This window comes from Quercus suber, unplaced genomic scaffold (assembly GCF_002906115.3).
Source record: "Quercus suber isolate HL8 unplaced genomic scaffold, Cork oak 2.0 scaffold_443, whole genome shotgun sequence".
NCBI classification, from domain to species: domain Eukaryota; kingdom Viridiplantae; phylum Streptophyta; class Magnoliopsida; order Fagales; family Fagaceae; genus Quercus; species Quercus suber.
The window spans coordinates 42,869-67,416 of record NW_027069894.1 but is presented as its reverse complement, the minus strand read 5'-3'; the positions used below and the strand labels follow the sequence as shown (position 1 = coordinate 67,416).

General features: G+C 33.0%; 4 protein-coding genes across 4 annotated transcripts; 2 read left to right on the top strand and 2 right to left on the bottom strand.

Annotated features, from left to right (window-relative positions):
• The first annotated feature begins 4,255 nt into the window (after positions 1 to 4,255).
• Positions 4,256 to 7,810, top strand: LOC111989007 (sulfite exporter TauE/SafE family protein 2). The gene is made up of 4 exons (XM_065762136.1): positions 4,256 to 5,191; positions 6,394 to 6,528; positions 6,923 to 7,069; positions 7,164 to 7,810. Exons 1-4 carry the CDS (start codon positions 4,301 to 4,303, stop codon positions 7,470 to 7,472), a joined length of 1,482 nt encoding a protein of 493 aa, XP_065618208.1. The 5' UTR covers positions 4,256 to 4,300; the 3' UTR covers positions 7,473 to 7,810.
• Positions 7,811 to 13,300: 5,490 nt separating this feature from the next.
• LOC112036155 (sulfite exporter TauE/SafE family protein 2) lies at positions 13,301 to 16,570 on the top strand. The gene is made up of 4 exons (XM_065762141.1): positions 13,301 to 14,236; positions 15,435 to 15,569; positions 15,669 to 15,815; positions 15,910 to 16,570. Exons 1-4 carry the CDS (start codon positions 13,346 to 13,348, stop codon positions 16,216 to 16,218), a joined length of 1,482 nt encoding a protein of 493 aa, XP_065618213.1. The 5' UTR covers positions 13,301 to 13,345; the 3' UTR covers positions 16,219 to 16,570.
• Positions 16,571 to 16,816: 246 nt separating this feature from the next.
• Positions 16,817 to 20,739, bottom strand: LOC111989016 (transcription factor ILR3). Its single transcript, XM_024020830.2, has 5 exons — positions 20,211 to 20,739; positions 19,111 to 19,176; positions 18,090 to 18,167; positions 17,828 to 17,990; positions 16,817 to 17,356 (listed from the first exon to the last, which is right to left on the bottom strand). The coding sequence occupies exons 1-5, from the start codon at positions 20,390 to 20,392 to the stop codon at positions 17,090 to 17,092; spliced, it is 756 nt and encodes a 251-aa protein (XP_023876598.2). The 5' UTR covers positions 20,393 to 20,739; the 3' UTR covers positions 16,817 to 17,089.
• Positions 20,740 to 21,579: 840 nt separating this feature from the next.
• On the bottom strand, positions 21,580 to 24,297 carry LOC111989040 (thioredoxin-like protein CXXS1). Its single transcript, XM_024020848.2, has 3 exons — positions 23,923 to 24,297; positions 23,599 to 23,721; positions 21,580 to 21,886 (listed from the first exon to the last, which is right to left on the bottom strand). The coding sequence occupies exons 1-3, from the start codon at positions 24,022 to 24,024 to the stop codon at positions 21,734 to 21,736; spliced, it is 378 nt and encodes a 125-aa protein (XP_023876616.1). The 5' UTR covers positions 24,025 to 24,297; the 3' UTR covers positions 21,580 to 21,733.
• Between the last annotated feature and the right edge of the window lie 251 nt (positions 24,298 to 24,548).

Genomic DNA, 24,548 nt, shown 5'->3' with positions numbered 1-24,548 from the left:
AATAAAAAAAAAAAAAAAAAAAAAAAAAAAAAAAAAAAAAAAAAAAAAAAGAAAAAGCAGCAAAACGCAAAACGTGGACTCAGCAAAACGCTGAGTCCAAACGGCCTCATAGTGGAGCAGAAAATATGGGAAAAAAGATTTGGACTCTGTGAAATGCAATGAATTTTCCAGGCTTTCACCAATTATATGCAACGTGCTTGCTGAACAAAAGTAATGGAGTAGTGAAAAGACTTGCAGACTGATTTGTCATTACAGTGGCATTCCAAGTTATCATTTTAAGTTCCAATAAAATTTTGGGATTTATCTTCAAGCCACTAAGTTTGTAGAATTGGAGATAAGATCGATTGATTGTGTGTTGCAGTGTAATAAAGGCAATTATATATGTGTGTGTACTTTTTTCTTTTCTTTTTTTGAGGAAGATATATATGTGCGTACTTAAAAATTAAAAAAGAAAACGTTATCATTAAATAACAGGAAATGTTATTTTGATTATGATTGAAAGAGTTTTTTTCCCTTTTTCCTAAAAAAATAATTATCACACTGCACTAAAAGATAGATTACCCAAAAGGGTCCTATCACTAAATACTAGGTGTATATTGAAAGATAGATTACCCAAAAGGGTCCTGTCATTAATAAATTTGAGTGTTAATTTGATTATGATTGAAAGAGTTTGTTTCCCCTTTTGCCTAAAAAAAAAAATTCACACTGCACTAAAAGATTGATTACCCAAAAGGGTCCTATCACTAAATACTAGGCGTATATTGAAAAATAAATTAGGAGCTATTTGAATTTAGTGTTTTCTATCATCTATCACTATGTTTTTATCACTCATAACTTAAAACTGGCAGATTCCATGGCTATTTGGTTTATTTGGATTTGTCTTCAGTTTTTGTTTCTATCACTCAATTCTCTGATTTTTTAGTGATAAGTTATGAAATCTAAAAACAACTTTTAGGTATTTTTGAGTTATGAAAACAAAGTTATGATTGTATTTTAGTAAATACACACATATTTGAGGGACTCACAGTCAGAGAATAGTCAAATCCAATCTTCTTCTTCTTCTTTTCTTTATTTTTTTCTTTTACGCTGGGTCTGGTCTTCTTCTTCTTCTTCTTCTTCTTTTCTTTCCTTTTCACATTGGGTTTCTGGGTTTGGTTTCTTTTTCTTTTTCTTTTTCTTTTTTTCTTTCACGCTGAGTCTGGGCTTAGTTTCTTCTTCTTCTTCACATTGGGTTTCTGGGTTTGGTTTCTTTTTTTCTTTTTCTTTTCTTGTCCATTCCTTTTCACTAGGTTCAGTGAGTTTGGGTATTGGGGGTTGAAATGAAAAAAAAAAAAAAAAAAAGGAGTAAAAGCTGCACCAAGTCAATCCGTGTGTCCCACAAAAGTAAAATTTTTTGAGTTATCAAAATTGGAAACAAGTGTCAAACGTGCCACCTTAGGAAGTTGTGGTATTTTCAGTGATAAGTGATGAGTTATGGAATAATGAGTGATGAGTGATAAAAATTGAGTAAGGAGTTATGAGTGATGGTTTTTTAAAAAATCAAACAACCCCTTACCCAAAAGGGTCCTATCATTAATAAATTTGAGTCATGTTAATAGGTACCCTTACAGCAATTGTTAATAAACCATATTAGGAAATTTTTATCACTACTTTCTTGAGAAATATAAAAAGCTATCAAAAAAATTAATTGCTTTATCATTTTCCTATAAAATATTTCTAAAAATAATTCCTAAACCAATGCCATTGGGGCATTCGTTAACATTTTCCAAAAAAATCTTTACCTAACTTTTTCAGCACATTTTAAATCATGCCTTATATATTTATTATGGTATTACATTATACATATTCAACACATTATAAAACCACCACACACTCTTGGTGCGATAGTCACTCTACAAGTATAAGTGCTTGTGGGGTGTAGGGGGTAAGGACTGAGATTCAAGTCTCCAGGAGGGAGTTTCACACACATATATATACTTAAATTAGGCTAAAGTAAAAATTCTATCTTGTATAAAAATAATAATAATAATAAAATTTAAAAAAAAAAAAAAAAGCACATTATAAAACATGCCTTTTAGGTTACTCTAAAAAATGTAAAAAAATTCCTTGCAAATTTTCAAAAAAAAAAAAAAAAAAGTAGAAATTCTATCTTGTATCTCCAAATTTTCATTACTTGCAAATTTACAATTCTCTAACTATTAATCCTATATATGTTCCTCAGGTTTTTTTTTTTTTTTTCTGTATTTATAACAATCACTCTTCTTGTTTAATAAATCAAGTTGTTTGATATATAACTAATTTTTATATTTACAAATATGAAATCATGGAGTTTGGAAGAGACATGATTAATTTGTTTGATTTTAGTAATTAGTTTTGGCACTAATTGGAGAAATTATTATTTACACCGGGAGGACTGCTGATTTGGTCCTCCCTAACCAATAAGATAATGTCATCTATGTAAATGTATGTGTGAGTTTACTAATCAGCACAAGGAATAAAAAATAAAAATTATCAGATGATGTCATATTTGCATAAATAACAATATTTTATTAGTTGGGTGATCAGGGAGGATCACGTCAACAATCCTCCTTGTGGACCTAATAATTTCTCCACTAATAGAGACAAAAGTAAAATCTGGTCCTTTAATTTTTGTAATCGTGGTCTATGTTTAATACTTTGATATCCTTTAAAATCTAGCATTAATGATTCTATATATATTATGGTATTATATTAGACATAATTAAGAAAGATAATTAGATATATAGTTAGATGTCAATGAAATATATTTGGTCACTCAATAAAAATAAAAATAAAAACCGAGGAAAACAAAAAAGGAAAATAATATATGGAGCCTATAGTGGGAAATCATTAAAATGGTGGAATTTATAGTGTGCAAAAATATAACAAGTTCCTATCCAAAAATAAATAAATGATAAGTAATTAATGACCACAGAAATGACACCTTAATTTCTTATAATAAATATAAAAAATAAAAACAAAAATAAAGAAGAAGAAGAAGAAGAAGAAGAAATGACACTTTAAATGGTTCTCCAAAAAGAAAAATTGGTTTTGCCGTTTTAGCATAATATCAGCATATTCTAATTTAAACTTGTCTGATAGAAAATATAGGGAGTGTTTGGTACATGCACTTAAAAACATGTGTTTTGTTGTTTAAAAACATTTGTGAAAATATGTGTATAAAAAAGTGTGTAGAAATACATGTAATATTGTTTAAAAACTAAAAATTAATTTATTTTTTTCAAAAATAAAACCTCTTGTACGGCTGTAAGCTAACGAACCTTAAAATAGAATTCTACAACGAATAACCTTATGGAAAAATTAACTTTTGTGTTAAGAGATTTGTTATTATTAATTTGGAATATCACATCATTTATATCCTGGCCTATAATTTTAAAGAAATTATAGTAGTGAGTTCAAATTATAACCATTCATTAATAACAATTTACCATTTAAAATTTATCATGAAAATATTATGAACATAACATTTTTTGTAATTTTATTGTACCACAAGAAAATAGTCAGTCCCTTCACCACAAATCTCTTCAAAACCTATACCCACTATCCCACTGCTTTCTCTCTTATAGAAAGCCACTATGTTCTCCCACGTCCTAGTCTTACCACAGATTTCCGCCACCTGCAATAACTACCCTTGTATTTCTCTTCCATAAACTAGAGATAAGTAACAATTAAAACAAAATTAAAACAAAAAAACCTACTTAAACTTGTATTTTATTATTGTGACTAGTAATCACAAACAAAATAGTAGGTACAACTGGTTCCAACAATTCCTAACTCTCATCCTAATCCATACTGGTCTTTCTTTAATAAAAGATCAAAGTCCATTACTCACTAAACTAGATCTTATAAAAGACATCTCCATGGCAAGTTACATTTTTTTATATATTTAACAAGCAACTATTTATAGTTTAATTAACACCTTCTAATTTTCAATAGAAAATCTACGAATATATATACATATAAGGAAAGCAATTATTTTAGGAACAAACCTTTATAAAATAATTTATTTTATTTAAAATGCTTATTAATTACAAATACAATGTACCTGTTCCACGTCTATAAAAAGTGAGGCTTAAAAAAACTATTGGTCCTAAAAAGGTGACTAATTTCTAATTTTGAACTTAATTAAATTAGGCATAATTGAGAAGTGTTACTAGAAGCATCATAGGCATTTTTTTTTTTTTTATTATAAATAAGCATCATAGTCATTTCCTTGTTCTTTGTCTAGTCGGTGTAATAATTTTTGTCGGCTTTCTCACAAATGCCATGCAAGACTACCTCCCTGACCTTGACCTTATATAAGACTCCAGATACAGTTCATCTGGAGACACAACAAGAAAGATCAAGAGGAATTCCAAAACAAATGAAGATCCATAAATTTACATGTTTCATTCTTCCTCTCATCCTTTTCATTACCATCGGTCATTCTCATGCAAAACAAACACAACCCATCTCAGAATCCCTCACAATTGACCACTTCCTCAACAAAATTTATGAATATAGGAATACTCAGCAAACAAAATTCCAAGAAACCCAACCAAAATTAGCATCTCCTATGGTTATAGCTGGTGTTCTTTGCTTCATAGCTTCCTCTATATCTAGTGCAGGCGGGATTGGTGGTGGTGGGCTTTTCATACCAATTTTAACTATTGTGGCAGGCCTAGACCTCAAGACAGCCTCGAGTTTCTCAGCTTTTATGGTCACAGGTGGGTCAATTGCAAATGTTATGTGCAACCTGTGCACCACTAGACCCAAGTTTGGTGGCAAAACTTTGATTGACTTTGATATAGCACTTTTATCAGAGCCATGTATGTTGTTAGGAGTTAGTATAGGAGTTATTTGCAACCTTGTTTTTCCAGAATGGCTTATTACCTTGCTGTTTGCTACTTTTCTTGCTTGGACTACCTCAAAGACTTGTAAAAATGGTTTGTCGCATTGGAAAATGGAATCCGAAGAGCTAAGGAGAAATCGTGGTGAAATTTTGGAAAATGGGTCTGTTGAAGATGGGACTTCTGATGGTACTAAAGAACCTCTTTTGGGTATGAAAGAAGATGGCAAATCGAGGCTTCCATGGATGAAAATTGGGATCTTAGTTTTGGTCTGGTTTTCCTTCTTCGTTCTTTATCTTCTTCGTGGCAATCGGTATGGACAGGTACGGCTAACAATAATTTCATTGAATTCCATTTTTTAGTTTAATTTATTTTGCATATTGATATTAAATTTGATGATTAGAAATCTATGCTCCATTTCAAACCTTTTTTAACTTGATGATCCATTAATTAAGTAGAATAAAAGTACTACTTGCAACCTGATGACTTCACTTTATATTATTATTTTGCAATATCAAGTGGTGGACCATTATATATGTTACTTTTGCCAAGTGATGTGTAGCATTGTGCTTTTTTTTTAAGTAAATCTAGAGGTACAATCCTATCAACAGAATTGCATCCATGTAGTTTGGGAATTCGGAATTCCCACTAGCTTCGTGGTCCCTTGGTTTCAAAAACCATCCTTCACAAGGGAAATTGCATTTTGGGTCTCTTAAAATATTTTATTTTGTTGTAAGTTGCAACTATCTTTAAGTTAGGTTTTTCTTAACAAAGCTTAATTCAAGTTATATCTAGTTCAAAGTGTATCTGTAAAATATTAATAAATATGGTCCATAGGGAACCTTTCAGAATAAAGTATATGTAGGGTCTATTTGGATATTGCTTGTTACTGAAAACTAAAAACTGAAAATATTGTAACAAAATAATTTTTAAATATGTGAATAGTGCCGTAGGACCCAGTTTTAATAAATATTTTGCTGAATTAGACAACGTGTGAGTCCTGTGAACAATGCGCGAGACCCACTAACAAAGACACAAACACACTAAAATTTCATTTCAGGGCAATCCAAACTCTCTCAATAGCCAATGTCTCTTTCTCTAAACCAATAGAATAGAAAAGGAAAACAAATTATTTGATATTTTAGTCAGAAGAGGATCAGCTTTAGGATATGCACACCCAAAAAGTGAGAATAGCTGTCTACTTCTTTGTGTGTTTTTTTCAACTAGAATATCAATTAAGACGACAAATCATTGATTAAATAAACTATTGAATTGATTTGTGAACTTTCTGGCTCTAAGAATATCAAAATCATTGATTTGTGCAAAGGTTCAAAAACCACTCCTAATTTTATATGCATAAGTTCATATATGACACACTGGTGGTGAATCTGGTGACTGTTACTTATTTTTTTCCCTTTTTTCCTTTTTCTATTTATGTGATTTACTTGTTGATAAACATATAGTAAGGATTCTCAAATTTTTTTCCCTAGCACTCTCAACATGTGACCCTTTGAAATATGTGCAGGGTATAATACAAATAGAGCCTTGTGGAGTGCTTTACTGGGTTATCTCATCGTTGCAAATACCCTTAGCTTTGATTTTCACAGCATGGATCCTATGCAAGAAGGAAAGCAATCAACATCAGACTTCTAACGACAAGGTCATTGAAAAAAATTGAAGATTGACTAATGTTGTCCGTGATTTACTTGTATTAAAACGTTTATATTTCAATTAGCCTAAACTTGTACTCTTTGTTTAGGAGGAAGATCTTATTAGAGATGGACCATCAAACAAGATGATTTTCCCTTTAATGGCATCATTAGCGGGAATGTTGGGTGGCGTCTTTGGAATTGGAGGTGGAATGCTTATAAGCCCACTTCTTCTTCAAGTTGGGATAACGAGCATGGATCCTATGCAAGAAGGAAAGCAATCAACATCAGACTTCTAACGACAAGGTCATTGAAAAAAATTGAAGATTGACTAATGTTGTCCGTGATTTACTTGTATTAAAACGTTTATATTTCAATTAGCCTAAACTTGTACTCTTTGTTTAGGAGGAAGATCTTATTAGAGATGGACCATCAAACAAGATGATTTTCCCTTTAATGGCATCATTAGCGGGAATGTTGGGTGGCGTCTTTGGAATTGGAGGTGGAATGCTTATAAGCCCACTTCTTCTTCAAGTTGGGATAACGCCAGAGGTAACATCTAATTCCATCTTCAATCATTTTCACTTCATCATGTTCATGTTAAACCGCCAGGAATACTTATTTTTGCTTTCATGTCTTGATGCAGGTAACAGCAGCAACTTGTTCTTTCATGGTGTTCTTCTCAGCTACAATGTCGTCATTTCAGTATGTATTGTTGGGCATGGAACAGACAGACATTGCCCTCATCTTGGCCATAGTCTGTTTTGTTGCATCACTTCTTGGATTGGTAGTGGTGCAGAGAGCAATTCAAGAATATGGGAGGGCATCTCTCATTGTATTTTCAGTCAGCATTGTGATGGCTTTGAGTACCGTCCTAATGACTAGTTTTGGAGCACTCGACGTTTGGAGGGACTATGTATCTGGGAAATACATGGGGTTCAAATTGCCCTGTTAAGAATAAATTTTGTAAATAGGTTCCTATAATAAGTCCTCAGTTTATGGGAGGGAATCTCTCATTGTATTCTCAGTCAGCATTGTGATGGCTTTGAGTACTGTCCTAATGACTAGCTTTGGAGCACTCGATGTTTGGAGGGACTATGTGTCTGGGAAATACACGGGATTCAAATTGCCCTGTTAAGAATAACTTTTGTAAATAGTTTCCTATAATATGTTCTCAGTTGAGGGTAGTACGATATGCGTAGAAATGTGTTTTCAAATGTAGAAATGTAGCACGGCGAGTACTAATGAAACAAATTGCAGTGAGAAATAAGAGAACTACTAAATATATGATCATGTATTTTGTGTCAGGCTTTCAATTCTGGAACTGCGTATTAATCATGTATTTTGTGTCAGGCTTTCAATTCTGGAACTGCGTATTTTGGTCTCTTATAGTATTAATCCTTTTGAGTTTTCCAATGTTTCACAACTTCCTTAGACTTCCTGTTATAGTAGATACACAAGTTTTGGAAGTCAAAAATTAGAGTTAGCTTGATTGATTTCTACATAATGTCGAAATGAACTAGTTTATTCTTCATACTGATTCTGCTATTGTGTGCCTTCGTATGCAGAAAACAAACCATAATGTGAAATTCCACAGCTCAGTCAAACTAACATTCTCATTGATCGCACAATTAGCAAAACACATGCTTGACATGTTAAATTTGGTAATTAGATACCAAAATTGGCTGATAAACTTACAATTTATCCCTAAACATTCAATGGCATTTCCAACTTCCCAAATCACATTTATCATCCGCCTAATCCAGTCTTAAAAATGCAACCTTCATCAAAATATAAATACTAAAGAAACATTAGGAACAAGGGCTTCCTCATGCACAAGGATTGCAGAACAAAAAAATGAAGCCTGCTGCCTTATGCAACTGGGGGACGGAGAAAATGGTCTTGTGAGGTATCAACAGAAGCCGGTGGCATGAACTGCCACATGGAAACTCCAGGGTACCCCATAAATGGCACCAACTTGCTGCCAACAACTTGGCCTGGGGCAGAAAATGGAGCTGGGATTGCAGGAGGATGAGGCAAATATCCTGGTTGAGTACTCAAAGCTTTTACATTCTTCTCAAGGTTCTCTTTCTCTACCTTTAGCCTTTGCTTCTCATCACGAAGCTCATTTTTTTCTGCCTATACAAACAAACCTCCACTCAACATAACCAACAAGAATTGAATTTGAAACCCCCCCCCCCCCCTTCTGAACTGCTTTGCTCGCCCTTCTTATATAGTTCTCCTCCTCCTATCTAAGTCTTCCTTCTGTTGATCATCCATTTGCCTTCCTTCTGACCGTCCGTCCCATCAGAGGCCTTATCAGTACTCGAGTGGTTCACAATGATTAATGTTACCCTGTCAAGGGGTTACATCCCCATTAATGCGGCCAGGGGGGTTAGATGAGCGCATTTAGTATGGAGGTGACAACCTGTTCTGGGCCTGTCCCCCACCTGAAATTAGCCTCGGTACGCCGAGGACAGGGATGTCCTCGGCGGGGTCTATAAAAGCATAGGTCTTCATACACCAGTCTTGGACGATCATCCCCTCTCGGCATGGGCCTTGGGCCAAATGCAAGATGGGCCCAGGCTACCAGGCCTACGGGCCCCACAGCTAAATTTATGCATTCTATTATTTCAATTACCTAAATATGATAGGTTATTTATTTATTTATTTATTTTAGGAAATTGAAATAATAAAATATATAAATTTAGCATTTAATAAATTAGATGTACATGTAATATATTTTTATTTATGTAATATATAGTGGAGCAAAAAATATAAAACAGAAGATTTGGACTTTGAAGTGCAATGAATTTTCCAGGCTTTCACCAATTATATGCAACATGCTTGCTGAACAAAAGTAATGGAGTAGTGAAAAGACTTGCAGACTGATTTGTCATTATAGTGGCATTCCAAGTTATCATTTTAAGTTCCAATAAAATTTTGGGATTTATCTTCAAGCCACTAAGTTTGTGGAATTGGAGATAAGATCGATTGATTGTGCGTTGCAGTGTAATAAATGTAATTATATATGTGTGTGTACTTTTTTCTTTTCTTTTTTTGAGGAAGATATATATGTGTGTACTTAAAAAAGAAAACGTTATCATTAAATAACAGGAAATGTTAATTTGATTATGATTGAAAGAGTTTTTTTTGACCTTTTTCTTAAAAAAAATAATTATCACACTGCACTAAAAGATCGATTACCCAAAAGGGTCCTATCACTAAATACTAGGTGTATATTGAAAGATAGATTACCCAAAAGGGTCCTGTCATTAATAAATTTGAGTGTTAATTTGATTATGATTGAAAGAGTTTGTTTCCCCTTTTTCCTAAAAAAAAAAAAAATTCACACTGCACTAAAAGATTGATTACCCATAAGGGTCCTATCACTAAATACTAGGTGTATATTGAAAGATAGATTAGGAGCGGTTTGAATTTAGTGTTTTCTATCATTTTTTACCGTGTTTTTATCACTCATAACTCAAAACTGGCAGATCTCATAACTGTTTGGTTTATTTGGATTTGTTTTCAGTTTTTGTTTTTATCACTCAATTCTCTGATTTTTTAGTGATAAGTTATGAAATCTAAAAACAACTTTTAGGTATTTTTGAGTTATGAAAACAAAGTTATGATGGTATTTTGGTAAATACACACATATTTGAGGGACCCACAGTCAGAGAATAGTCAAATCCAGTCTAGTCTTCTTCTTCTTTTTTTCTTTTTTTTTGTTCTTTCACACTGCGTCTGGTCTTCTTCTTCTTCTTCTTCTTTTCTTTCCTTTTCACATTGGGTTTCTGAGTTTGGTTTCTTTTTCTTTTTCTTTTTTTCTTTCACGCTGAGTCTGGGTTTGGTTTCTCTATTCTTCTCTTCTTCTTCTTCTTCTTCTTCTTCTTCTTTTTTCCTTTTCACATTGGGTTTCTGGGTTTGGTTTCTTTTTTTCTTTTTCTTTTTTTTTCCATTCCTTTTCACTGGGTTCGGTGAGTTTAAGTATTGGGGCTTGAAGGGGGGGGGGGAAAAAAAGAGTAAAAGCTGCACCAAGTCAATCCGTGGGTCCCACAAAAGTAAAATTTTTTGAGTTATCAAAATTGGAAACAAGTGTCAAACGTGCCACCTTAGGAAGTAGTGGTATTTTCAGTGATAAGTGATGAGTTATAGAATAATGAGTGATGAGTGATAAAAATTGAGTAAGGAGTTATAAGTGATGGTTTTTTAAAAATCAAACAACCCCTTACCCAAAAGGGTCCTATCATTAATAAATTTGAGTCATGTTAATAGGTACCCTTAGAGCAATTGTTAATAAACCATATTAGGAAATTTTTATCACTACTTTCTTGAGAAATATAAAAAGCTATCAAAAAACTTAATTGCTTTATCATTTTCCTATAAAATATTTCTAAAAATAATTCCTAAACCAATGCCATTGGGGCATTCGTTAACATTTTCCAAAAAAATCTTTACCTAACTTTTTCAGCACATTTTAAATCATGCCTTATATATTTATTATGGTATTACATTATACATATTCAGCACATTATAAAACCACCACACACCATTAATGCGATGGTCACTTTACAAGTATAAGTGCTTGTGGGGTGTGGGGGGTAAAGACCGAGATTCAAGTCTCTAAGAGGGAGTTTCACACACATATATACTTAGATTAGGCTAAAGTAAAAATTCTATCTTGTATAATAATAATAATAATAATAATAATTTAAAAATAAAAAAATAATAAAAATAAAAAATAAAAAAGCACATTATTTTTTTTTTTTTTTTCTGTATTTATAACAATCACTCTTCTTGTTTAATAAATCAAGTTGTTTGATATATAACTAATTTTTATATTTACAAATATGAAATCATGGAGTTTGGAAGAGACATGATTAATTTGTTTGATTTTAGTAATTAGTTTTGGCACTAATTGGAGAAATTATTATTTACACCGGGAGGACTGCTGATTTGGTCCTCCCTAACCAATAAGATAATGTCATCTATGTAAATGTATGTGTGAGTTTACTAATCAGCACAAGGAATAAAAAATAAAAATTATCAGATGATGTCATATTTGCATAAATAACAATATTTTATTAGTTGGGTGATCAGGGAGGATCACGTCAACAATCCTCCTTGTGGACCTAATAATTTCTCCACTAATAGAGACAAAAGTAAAATCTGGTCCTTTAATTTTTGTAATCGTGGTCTATGTTTAATACTTTGATATCCTTTAAAATCTAGCATTAATGATTCTATATATATTATGGTATTATATTAGACATAATTAAGAAAGATAATTAGATATATAGTTAGATGTCAATGAAATATATTTGGTCACTCAATAAAAATAAAAATAAAAACCGAGGAAAACAAAAAAGGAAAATAATATATGGAGCCTATAGTGGGAAATCATTAAAATGGTGGAATTTATAGTGTGCAAAAATATAACAAGTTCCTATCCAAAAATAAATAAATGATAAGTAATTAATGACCACAGAAATGACACCTTAATTTCTTATAATAAATATAAAAAATAAAAACAAAAATAAAGAAGAAGAAGAAGAAGAAGAAGAAATGACACTTTAAATGGTTCTCCAAAAAGAAAAATTGGTTTTGCCGTTTTAGCATAATATCAGCATATTCTAATTTAAACTTGTCTGATAGAAAATATAGGGAGTGTTTGGTACATGCACTTAAAAACATGTGTTTTGTTGTTTAAAAACATTTGTGAAAATATGTGTATAAAAAAGTGTGTAGAAATACATGTAATATTGTTTAAAAACTAAAAATTAATTTATTTTTTTCAAAAATAAAACCTCTTGTACGGCTGTAAGCTAACGAACCTTAAAATAGAATTCTACAACGAATAACCTTATGGAAAAATTAACTTTTGTGTTAAGAGATTTGTTATTATTAATTTGGAATATCACATCATTTATATCCTGGCCTATAATTTTAAAGAAATTATAGTAGTGAGTTCAAATTATAACCATTCATTAATAACAATTTACCATTTAAAATTTATCATGAAAATATTATGAACATAACATTTTTTGTAATTTTATTGTACCACAAGAAAATAGTCAGTCCCTTCACCACAAATCTCTTCAAAACCTATACCCACTATCCCACTGCTTTCTCTCTTATAGAAAGCCACTATGTTCTCCCACGTCCTAGTCTTACCACAGATTTCCGCCACCTGCAATAACTACCCTTGTATTTCTCTTCCATAAACTAGAGATAAGTAACAATTAAAACAAAATTAAAACAAAAAAACCTACTTAAACTTGTATTTTATTATTGTGACTAGTAATCACAAACAAAATAGTAGGTACAACTGGTTCCAACAATTCCTAACTCTCATCCTAATCCATACTGGTCTTTCTTTAATAAAAGATCAAAGTCCATTACTCACTAAACTAGATCTTATAAAAGACATCTCCATGGCAAGTTACATTTTTTTATATATTTAACAAGCAACTATTTATAGTTTAATTAACACCTTCTAATTTTCAATAGAAAATCTACGAATATATATACATATAAGGAAAGCAATTATTTTAGGAACAAACCTTTATAAAATAATTTATTTTATTTAAAATGCTTATTAATTACAAATACAATGTACCTGTTCCACGTCTATAAAAAGTGAGGCTTAAAAAAACTATTGGTCCTAAAAAGGTGACTAATTTCTAATTTTGAACTTAATTAAATTAGGCATAATTGAGAAGTGAATCATAGGCATTTTTTTTTTTTTTATTATAAATAAGCATCATAGTCATTTCCTTGTTCTTTGTCTAGTCGGTGTAATAATTTTTGTCGGCTTTCTCACAAATGCCATGCAAGACTACCTCCCTGACCTTGACCTTATATAAGACTCCAGATACAGTTCATCTGGAGACACAACAAGAAAGATCAAGAGGAATTCCAAAACAAATGAAGATCCATAAATTTACATGTTTCATTCTTCCTCTCATCCTTTTCATTACCATCGGTCATTCTCATGCAAAACAAACACAACCCATCTCAGAATCCCTCACAATTGACCACTTCCTCAACAAAATTTATGAATATAGGAATACTCAGCAAACAAAATTCCAAGAAACCCAACCAAAATTAGCATCTCCTATGGTTATAGCTGGTGTTCTTTGCTTCATAGCTTCCTCTATATCTAGTGCAGGCGGGATTGGTGGTGGTGGGCTTTTCATACCAATTTTAACTATTGTGGCAGGCCTAGACCTCAAGACAGCCTCGAGTTTCTCAGCTTTTATGGTCACAGGTGGGTCAATTGCAAATGTTATGTGCAACCTGTGCACCACTAGACCCAAGTTTGGTGGCAAAACTTTGATTGACTTTGATATAGCACTTTTATCAGAGCCATGTATGTTGTTAGGAGTTAGTATAGGAGTTATTTGCAACCTTGTTTTTCCAGAATGGCTTATTACCTTGCTGTTTGCTACTTTTCTTGCTTGGACTACCTCAAAGACTTGTAAAAATGGTTTGTCGCATTGGAAAATGGAATCTGAAGAGCTAAGGAGAAATCGTGGTGAAAATTTGGAAAATGGGTCTGTTGAAGATGGGACTTCTGATGGTACTAAAGAACCTCTTTTGGGTATGAAAGAAGATGGCAAATCGAGGCTTCCATGGATGAAAATTGGGATCTTAGTTTTGGTCTGGTTTTCCTTCTTCGTTCTTTATCTTCTTCGTGGCAATCGGTATGGACAGGTACGGCTAACAATAATTTCATTGAATTCCATTTTTTAGTTTAATTTATTTTGCATATTGATATTAAATTTGATGATTAGAAATCTATGCTCCATTTCAAACCTTTTTTAACTTGATGATCCATTAATTAAGTAGAATAAAAGTACTACTTGCAACCTGATGACTTCACTTTATATTATTATTTTGCAATATCAAGTGGTGGACCATTATATATGTTACTTTTGCCAAGTGATGTGTAGCTATTGTGCTTTTTTTTAAGTAAATCTAGAGGTACAATCCTATCAATAGAATTGCATCCATGTAGTTTGGGAATTCCCACTAGCTTCGTAGTCCCTTGGTTTCAAAAACCATCCTTCACAAGGGAAATTGCATTTTGGGTCACTTAAAATATTTTATTTTGTTGTAAGTTGCAACTATCTTTAAGTTAGGTTTTTCTCAACAAAGCTTAATTCAAGTTATATCTAGTTCAAAGTGCATCTGTAAAATATTAATATATATGGTCCATAGGGAACTTTTCAGAATAAAGTATATGTAGGGTCTATTTGGATATCGCTTGTTACTGAAAACTGAAAACTAAAAATACTGTAACAAAATAATTTTTAAATATATGAATAGTTTCGTAGGACCCAGTTTTAATAAACATTTTGCTGAATTAGACAACTTGTAAGTCCTATGTATAGTGCACAGGACCCACTAATAAAGACATAAGCACACTGAAATTTCATTTCAGCGCAATCCAAACTCTCTCAATAGCCAATGACTCTTTCTCTAAACCAATAGAATAGAAAAGGAAAACAAAATATTTGATATTTTAGTCAGAAGAGGATCAGCTTTAGGATATGCACACTCAAAAAGTGAGAATAGCTGTCTACTTCTTTGTGTTTTTTTTTTTTTCAACTAGAATATCAATTAAGACGACAAATCATTGATTAAATAAACTATTGAATTGATTTGTGAACTTTCTGGCTCTAAGAATACCAAAATCATTGATTTGTGCAAAGGTTCAAAAACCACTCCTAATTTTATATGCATAAGTTCATATATGACACACTGGTGGTGAATCTGGTGACTGTTACTTATTTTTTTCCCTTTTTTGCTTCTTCTATTTATGTGATTTACTTGTTGATAAACATATAGTAAGGATTCTCAATTTTTTTTCCTAGCACTCTCAACATGTGTCCCTTTGAAATATGTGCAGGGTATAATACAAATAGAGCCTTGTGGAGTGCTTTACTGGGTTATCTCATCGTTGCAAATACCCTTAGCTTTGATTTTCACCGCATGGATCCTATGCAAGAAGGAAAGCAATCAACATCAGACTTCTAACGACAAGGTCATTGAAAAAAATTGAAGATTGACTAATGTTGTCCGTGATTTACTTGTATTAAAACGTTTATATTTCAATTAGCCTAAACTTGTACTCTTTGTTTAGGAGGAAGATCTTATTAGAGATGGACCATCAAACAAGATGATTTTCCCTTTAATGGCATCATTAGCGGGAATGTTGGGTGGCGTCTTTGGAATTGGAGGTGGAATGCTTATAAGCCCACTTCTTCTTCAAGTTGGGATAACGCCAGAGGTAACATCTAATTCCATCTTCAATCATTTTCACTTCATCACGTTCATGTTAAACTGCCAGGAATACCTATTTTTGCTTTCATGTCTTGATGCAGGTAACAGCGGCAACTTGTTCTTTCATGGTGTTCTTCTCAGCTACAATGTCGTCATTTCAGTATGTATTGTTGGGCATGGAACAGACAGACATTGCCCTCATCTTGGCCATTGTCTGTTTTGTTGCATCAATTCTTGGATTGGTAGTGGTGCAGAGAGCAATTCAAGAATATGGGAGGGCATCTCTCATTGTATTCTCAGTCAGCATTGTGATGGCTTTGAGTACCGTCCTAATGACTAGTTTTGGAGCACTCGACGTTTGGAGGGACTATGTATCTGGGAAATACATGGGGTTCAAATTGCCCTGTTAAGAATAAATTTTGTAAATAGGTTCCTATAATAAGTCCTCAGTTTATGGGAGGGAATCTCTCATTGTATTCTCAGTCAGCACTGTGATGGCTTTGAGTACTGTCCCAATGACTAGCTTTGGAGCTCTCGATGTTTGGAGGGACCATGTGTCTGTGAAATACATGGGATTCAAATTGCCCTGTTAAGAATAACTTTTGTAAATAGTTTCCTATAATATGTTCTCAGTTGAGGGTAGTACGATATTCGTAGAAATGTGTTTTCAAATGTAAAAATGTAGCGCGGCGAGTAGTAATGAAACAAATTGCAGAGAGAAATAAGAGAACTACTAAATATATGATCATGTATTTTGTGTCAGGCTTTCAATTCTGGAACTGCGTATTTTGGTCTCTTATAGTATTAATCCTTTTAAGTTTTCCAATGTTTCACAACTTCCTTAGACTTCCTGTTACAGTAGATACACAAGTTTTGGGAGTCAAAATTAGAGTTAGCTTGATTGATTTCTACATAATGTCGAAATGAACTAGTTTATTCTTCATACTGATTCTGCTATTGTGTGCCTTCGTATGCAGAAAACAAAACTATAATGTGAAATTCCACAGCTCAATCAAACTAACATTCTCATTGATCGCACAATTAGCAAAACACATGCTTGACATGTTAAATTTGGTAATTAGATACCAAAATTGGCTGATAAACTTACAATTTATCCCTAAACATTCAATGGCATTTCCAACTTCCCAAATCACATTTATCATCCGCCTAATACAGTCTTAAAAATGCAACCTTCATCAAAATATAAATACTAAAGAAACATTAGGAACAAGGGCTTCCTCATGCACAAGGATTGCAGAGCAAAAAATAAAGCCTGCTGCCTTATGCAACTGGGGGACGGAGAACATGGTCTTGTGAGGTATCAACAGAAGCCGGTGGCATGAACTGCCACATGGAAACTCCAGGGTACCCCATAAATGGCACCAACTTGCTGCCAACAACTTGGCCTGGGGCAGAAAATGGAGCTGGGATTGCAGGAGGATGAGGCAAATATCCTGGTTGAGTACTCAAAGCTTTTACATTCTTCTCAAGGTTCTCTTTCTCTACCTTTAGCCTTTGCTTCTCATCACGAAGCTCATTTTTTTCTGCCTATACAAACAAACCTCCACTCAACATAACCAACAAGAATTGAATTTGAACGTGGTCAGTTTTATTTTATTTTTTGGATATCCTTGCAGCTCTCAGGTATATGGAGTAATTCCTAAAAACAAATGTGATTTCAGATGCCTTCTAAAATGAAAAAGAAAAGGAAAATACAAAAGGTTCTAGTTCTACCAATGTTATTACAAAACTTTTACAGACTAACGTGACCATGAATGTGATTACTAATTAGTGTCATATTAACATAATTGATTGGTGTATTGGTCTGATAATAAAAAGCATCATTAGGAGTGAACATCATAAGTTGAAACTCTCTAAAAAAAAAATAACATAATTAATAAAGTTCTTATATTTTGTTTTGTGTTCAAAATTTAACACATCAGTTTATAAGGCTATGTAGTAAAATTATTACCATCCTTAGCGTCATTCAAAAGTAAAAACTGAAATATCAAAGCGCACCTTCAACTCATTAATCTTCTCCTGCAGATCCATTTTTGACTCTTTCAACTTCTGGGCTTCATCTCTTAATTGAGTCAACATTCTCACAGCATCACCCAATATAACAGCCTTGTCCATTTTAGGAGGTCTTCCAGGGTCCAGGATAGAACCCAGTTCCATGAACCTTAAGATAATTCCAAAGTCAACATCAGAGACAGAGACAGAGACAGAGTGAGAAAGAGAGAGAGAGAGAGAATCAGAAAATTAACGAATTAGAGGATGCCTGTCATTCAATCTATCCCTCCTCATTTTCTCCCTGCATGCTTTGGAACCAGATGTAGTGCATGATCCAGACCTCACCCTGTACACAAAATATGAAATAAGAAATGGAAAAATACATTTTATGATCTCCCCCCTCCCCACAAAAAGTTAAAGAGTACAAAACATGAAACTTTCCTAAAGATTAGTTCCTAACACCTCATCTGCAAAATGTAAAAGTCCACATATAAGCTATACATTACCTCCTAACCAATGAAAAAATGTCATGTCACTGACATCTTTACATTTTCCCTCATTTTATCATTTATTCATTCATAATCAAAAACTAAAATACAATAAATAGTTTTTCTAATTTCAGGATCATCATCATTTTTTGGCTATGTGGGTGGAGTACAATTAATTCATAATTTGACTAGTTCAAGAAAGTTGTGTATTACTACGAACTAAATTTTAAGGAGATCCTGTGAGCTAATTGGGATAGCATATTTTGAGTTCTTAAGGTAACTCTGCCATGGAATTCTTAAAATCTTTTCCAACCATTTTGAAAATGAGTTGATTGGATTCTGTTATCATCAATAGTTGCCAAAATGGTGATAGTCAGTATTTGTTTAAATGTTGATGACATGATAAAATTTAATCAACTTATTTCAAAATTGATTGATAAAAATTTTAGGAACTCTATAGCGAAGTTATCCTAAGAACTATTAAGGAACTTAATCCATTAAATCAGACTTTCACAAAAAGAAAAGAATAGAAATGAATCAAAGTAAGAAAAGGAAAGGAGGGGTGCAGCACTACTAGATACATGTCAAATATCTAGTGACATTTCTTTTTTGAGAAATAATCAGCTTTAAGATAACAGAGCTAATTGTACCACAATGAAAGAGGGAACTAAGAGAAAGGGGGAAAATCAAAATAAAAACATAACATAACATAACCAAATAGAAACTCAAACACCCTAAAAACTGCTACTAGCCAGTAATGGAAGACAAGATATACTGTACTTTTAGCGAACTAAAGATTACCTTTTTCGAGAGCTAATTTCCTTTGGACCATCTGAATTTGGAAATGAGTCATCAATCTGCTCCATACTGAGAAAACAACAAGAGAACATATGAGCTTGTCCATTATACAAGTTTTTAAAAAATTAAGTAGATAAGTGGAGTTAATCCTGCTCAAGATACAGCCCAGGTTTTCATGTAAAGAAGGAAATAAAATGGAGTTCAAATAGATTACAAGTACGCTATTAGATTCATGAAATAAATTCATAACAGTGAAACAAGTTGCCTCCATTCCACTTGAAATGGAAATGATCTTGATTCTCTAATTACAAACTGCACAAGAAATGCAAAACCCCTAAAGTTGGTGTCTCCCAAAGATCATGTCACCTCATTATAATCAAAGGGGTTAGAGACTAACTTTTGCCAATAACATCAGATTCTTTAAAATCCTCTGACTATCACATAATTACAATCTTCTTAAATTGAGGAGTACTAGGTTTCAAGTCAATAATGAAACAGTGCTAAAAACAAATCTTATTCTGACCTGAAGCGGCTATCATTTTTATATTTTTACAATGGAATACCAAGTCCTGAATGACAGCATCACTAGAAATGACTACCATAATCACTAATATATTCATAAATCAATATGTGTAGACCGCACACGCCCATGCATATGATTCTCATGCTGCTTGACACATTGAAAGCCTCAAATGTTGAATTTTCACAAAAGTCAAAAACATCTATGGTATTAAAGTAGCCCTCCTTGCCTGCATTATTACCAATCACCCATAAAACATAAAGATAAATTGAAAAAAAAAAACCCAGAAAATCACAAAAGAAAAAAAATATATTAAAAAAAAACCTTAAAATAATAATAAAAAAAAGGACCAAACCTAGTGTCAAATTTTTTTGAATGAGCTATGAATCTCAACATATTAATCAGGATCAGTCACATATATTAAATTATTAACAAAAAAATGTAAATAAAATTATAAGAGAAAGAAAGAAAAGAAAAAAAAAGTCGTTGTATTATATAATTGGCAAATATGTAATGGGACAAGAAAAAAATATATATAAAATTAAAAAAATAAAAAAAGAGTAAAAAAGGAATTAAGGACCACCTGAGAGAAGTGGGGTTGGAGAAAGAAAGATGAGGAGGAGGAGAAGGCCAAGAAGTAGAAGCAAAAACTCCTGTAGGGTCAAGGAGGGAAGTGACAGAAATGTCCTCCATAAGATTATATTCATCAAACATCCAACTGCTGGGGTTTTCATTTCCTTGACACCCCATTTCTCTGTGTTCCATATTGCCGGAAATTCCAAGATATTCCGGCGAGCCGTCGTCGTGGTGGTGGTGGGGATGGTGGTACGCAGAGAAATGATGAGCAGAGACTAATAAGAATGAAGGAATGAAGGAATGAGTGAAGGAGGTTGGTTCGGACTTCGGAGTTTTGGTCAATGGTTATGTAATTAAGTGGCGTTAAAGGTGGTGGTGGTGGAAATATTGGAATATATGATGATGGTAGAGAAGCACAATAACAGGAGTTTTTTTTGAATCTTTTGAGAAATTGTAGAGAGAGAGAGAGAGAGGGAGAGAGAAGAGTCTGATAGGTCCACCCCCTCCACCACACACTGCTCCCTTGCGTCTTACACGCTTGGACTCACTGTTGTACAACCACAACAACGTGTTCTACTGTATCTTACTCCACTTGTATGTGTTTTTGTTTTTGGTGGGTGTATTCGTGTGTTGGGTTGGGCTTGTTGCATCCTATTGTGTTTGGGCTTCTTTAAGGCTCAGAAACTTTGGATGGATTTTGAAGTTATTCACTGAATACATGGGCTTGAGCTTCACAAATTAACCAAGTTTCAATTTGGAATTGAAACTTGGATCCTACTTTGAAAATCATATAAAAAAACAATTAAAAAAAACTTTGAAAATCATATAATATAAATAAAAAACGGATTTTTTTTTTTTTTAAAAGGACTTCACCATCCAACTTTTATTGATTAGTATTATTTTAGTTGCGGTCCATTAGCTAATGTATAGAATAGATAGTTAATTAGTTACAGTATCACTATTATACTATAATTTAGATAAATCTTTACAATTGTGGTACTTAATTTGAATCATGAAATCCATCCATTTCAAATCAAATGGAGATGATCATATTCCCTCCAACAATGAACAGAACCTCATTAAACCTTTCTAAACTCATTTATAGAGAATATGATTGTGGGGAGAAAATTAACAAGCAATTTTGTTTCATGGCACTTGGTTTAAACCTGTCCAGAATACTGTATTTGCAGCCAGTCCAAAATCCCAACATGATATCAATTTGCACAGATAGGCAGGGCTTTTTTGTCTGGACTATTAGGAGTAATAAACATGTAAACAGCTAACTTTTCTTGTATTCACCTGTATTTCCTGCTTCGAGGCATGACCTTTAACTCAGTGCACCAAACCAAAATCCAGAAATAAAAAACATGGCCAACTTGATGCAAAAGGAAGGAAGCACTTTTACACTTATGAGATTGAAATCACACACCCACAAAAGGCACACTAACTTATCATTTGTCTTGATGCTGGACCACCACAATCACATATTTTACACGTTCAAAATATATACAATACCAAATACATATACAACTAGGCAACATACACACGAATGGACTGAACAAAACTATCTATCCTTTTCCTTATCTCTTCTGGATTGGCACCAACAAGCTTGTCAACCGGAGCACCATTCTTCATCAGCACAAATGTTGGCATGGCTTTTATCTCCAATTTGGTTGCTGCCTCCTAACCAATCAAAATGCAAAAATATATTATGTCAAAACATTATCAACAAAAATATTTCCAAACATCAATTTGGGGAATCTTAGATATGAGGTTTAAGTGAATCCATTAAATGATTGTGATTGCCAAGCCAATCTGGATTTTGTATTACTAGCACTGAAAGTAAGAAGATATTTTATCTACGCATGCCCATACGCCCCCAGATTAAAGCTTGGCTATGGTGGTTAAAACGATTATCTTGACTTTCTGGAATTGACAAAATTTTCAACTTAGTTGTTGGTCTAGTGCACGGGCATAGCGTCCAAAGTATGTGCTTTAAAAGCGCAATCTGGGAGTAGCAGGGTTGCAAGTTGTTCCACCTTTAATAAGACCACATCAGCTCAAAATAAAGGCATCAAAAAGTAATTGTACTATGGTTTCTCCTTATTTGTTTTCCATGTGCTAGTGATTGATTTTTTTTTATTGTTCAAATGCCTATCCTTTGATCTTGAGCACATATCTAAGTAGTTGGTAGCACAAAATCACTCTAAATATGCACATAAAATATCTCTGAGGACTGATTCTTATATATGTATATCAATATTAGGCTAATAATTTAGCAAACACACATCTGAACAACTGAAAAATTAACGATTCGAGCTATGCACTCCAGAACATTTATGTAGAAAGCAGAATAATGTTAAACAACAAAAGATCCCACAGCACCAAGAAATATAGGGGGGAAATTTTTGCACCAGTGAAACGTTGCAACATCACTATCCCAAAAGGCAAGAATCCAAAGGTTTGATGCTGACAGGAGAAGTCACTTAGATGATGCAACTAAATTGACAAAAGCAGATCAAAGATGCCAACTAGCCTCATCTCCTAAACTTAATTGGAGCTTCCACAGCCAATGTTTTCTGCAGAGACCTTTCATGTGTTTGCCTCAAAAATGAAAACTTTATCATCATTTACAATTCAGACAATAATGATTGGATCTTTTTATGGTGGATCACTCATCATTTACCCAGTTATTGACTCCCTGTGCCCAAGATTAATTAATGCTACCACTGATCAGGCTTAGCTGCACTACTGCTTTTTGTACTAATCATTTTTATATCTCGGGCAACCAAAGGTACGAAACTAACCAACAAAACATTAAATATTTCATGCACAATGCATACAAACAAATAATATTATCATACTAAAAAACCTGTCCACATTTAATTCCCAAATTAATCTATATTATCGCAAAGGATGAGTTTTAAAAATAAAATAATTTCCCATTTCACATTTGGTGAGTTTTCTTATATAAAATTTACAAAGGCACTTCATATTTATGGCTATGGTCACACGCGTTTACAAAGCACTTTCCTTGTATCACAAGAAATCAATCTTTATTTTTAAAAGATGATACTTATCCACGCCATTACATATAGAAATGTAGCTGCCGTTTATCTAAAAAGATATACCAAATCATACCTATGTGAAAAGGAATCTAGCAATTTTTTAATGGTTGAAGCAAGAGCCACAAATCTTGGAAAAGTCAACTTCCAAATTGTACATAACATATCAATGTTAATACACCCCATATATAACATATCATTCTGCGCTCAATACATGGAGTAATATGCTATATGCTTTTAGATAAACTATTGTTTCAAAGCTGATATGACAAACAGAGAACAACAAATAAATCAATAATAATTTTTTTTAACAAAAATTAGATGAATTACCTTAACCTCATCGACATCAACTGTGAGGAACAGAACATCAGGGAAGCTTGAAGCCAACTCTTCAAAAAACGGGTTCATTGCCACTGAAGGTATGCACCATGCAGCAGAGAAGTGTATGACAATCTATAATACCCATCCCACCAAGACAATAACTTAAATAGCCACAATTCCATTAACATCATCAAGAACTTTATATATATATATAAAGTTGATCATGAAGAAAGTGAAGGTTTATATTTATTTTCAAGACCCAGAAAGGAGAAGAAAGAGTTTGTGTGGTTTAATAGTAGTTTGAAAATTTGTGAAGTTGATGAGGAAACTTACAGGGGTGCCTTGATTGGTGGCTTGGGTAACATAGAAGTCCCATGACTCCAAAGAGTCAACCTTCACAACTCTGGTCTTGTTCTGCTGCTCTAGGCCTTCCATCTCCTCCTTCTTTTTTCTTTCGTCTTCTTCTTCTTCTTCTTCACCTACTCTGGAAGTGGAAGCTATTATAAAACGAAAGTATAAAACTGAGTCCCTAAATACGAAATGTTTAGAGTTGGACCCACTTTACTTTTAGATGGATATGTTCGACAGCTGCGACAAGAGAGGATCAGTTTGTCTTTCCCGTGTTTCCTTTTCTCTCTCTACAGATTTGGTCCAATTATTAATCTGCGTGGGTCACAAAATTGTTCTTTTTAACTTCTTTCTTTTTCTTCTCCAAAAAAAAAAATTTCTTTTTAAATTGTTTTATAGTATATTTTCATCCGGAACCTCTCAAACTGCGCGACTGCACCTAAATCAACTAAAACCACTCTTAAAATAAAATAATCACACCACACACATTGCAAGTGACTGGTGTTAAAATCCGCACCACAATTACCGCACGAACTGCACTACATATATATATATATATATATATTAATAGAGAAAATTACCTTTTACTTGTAGTTTAAAAAATGACACTT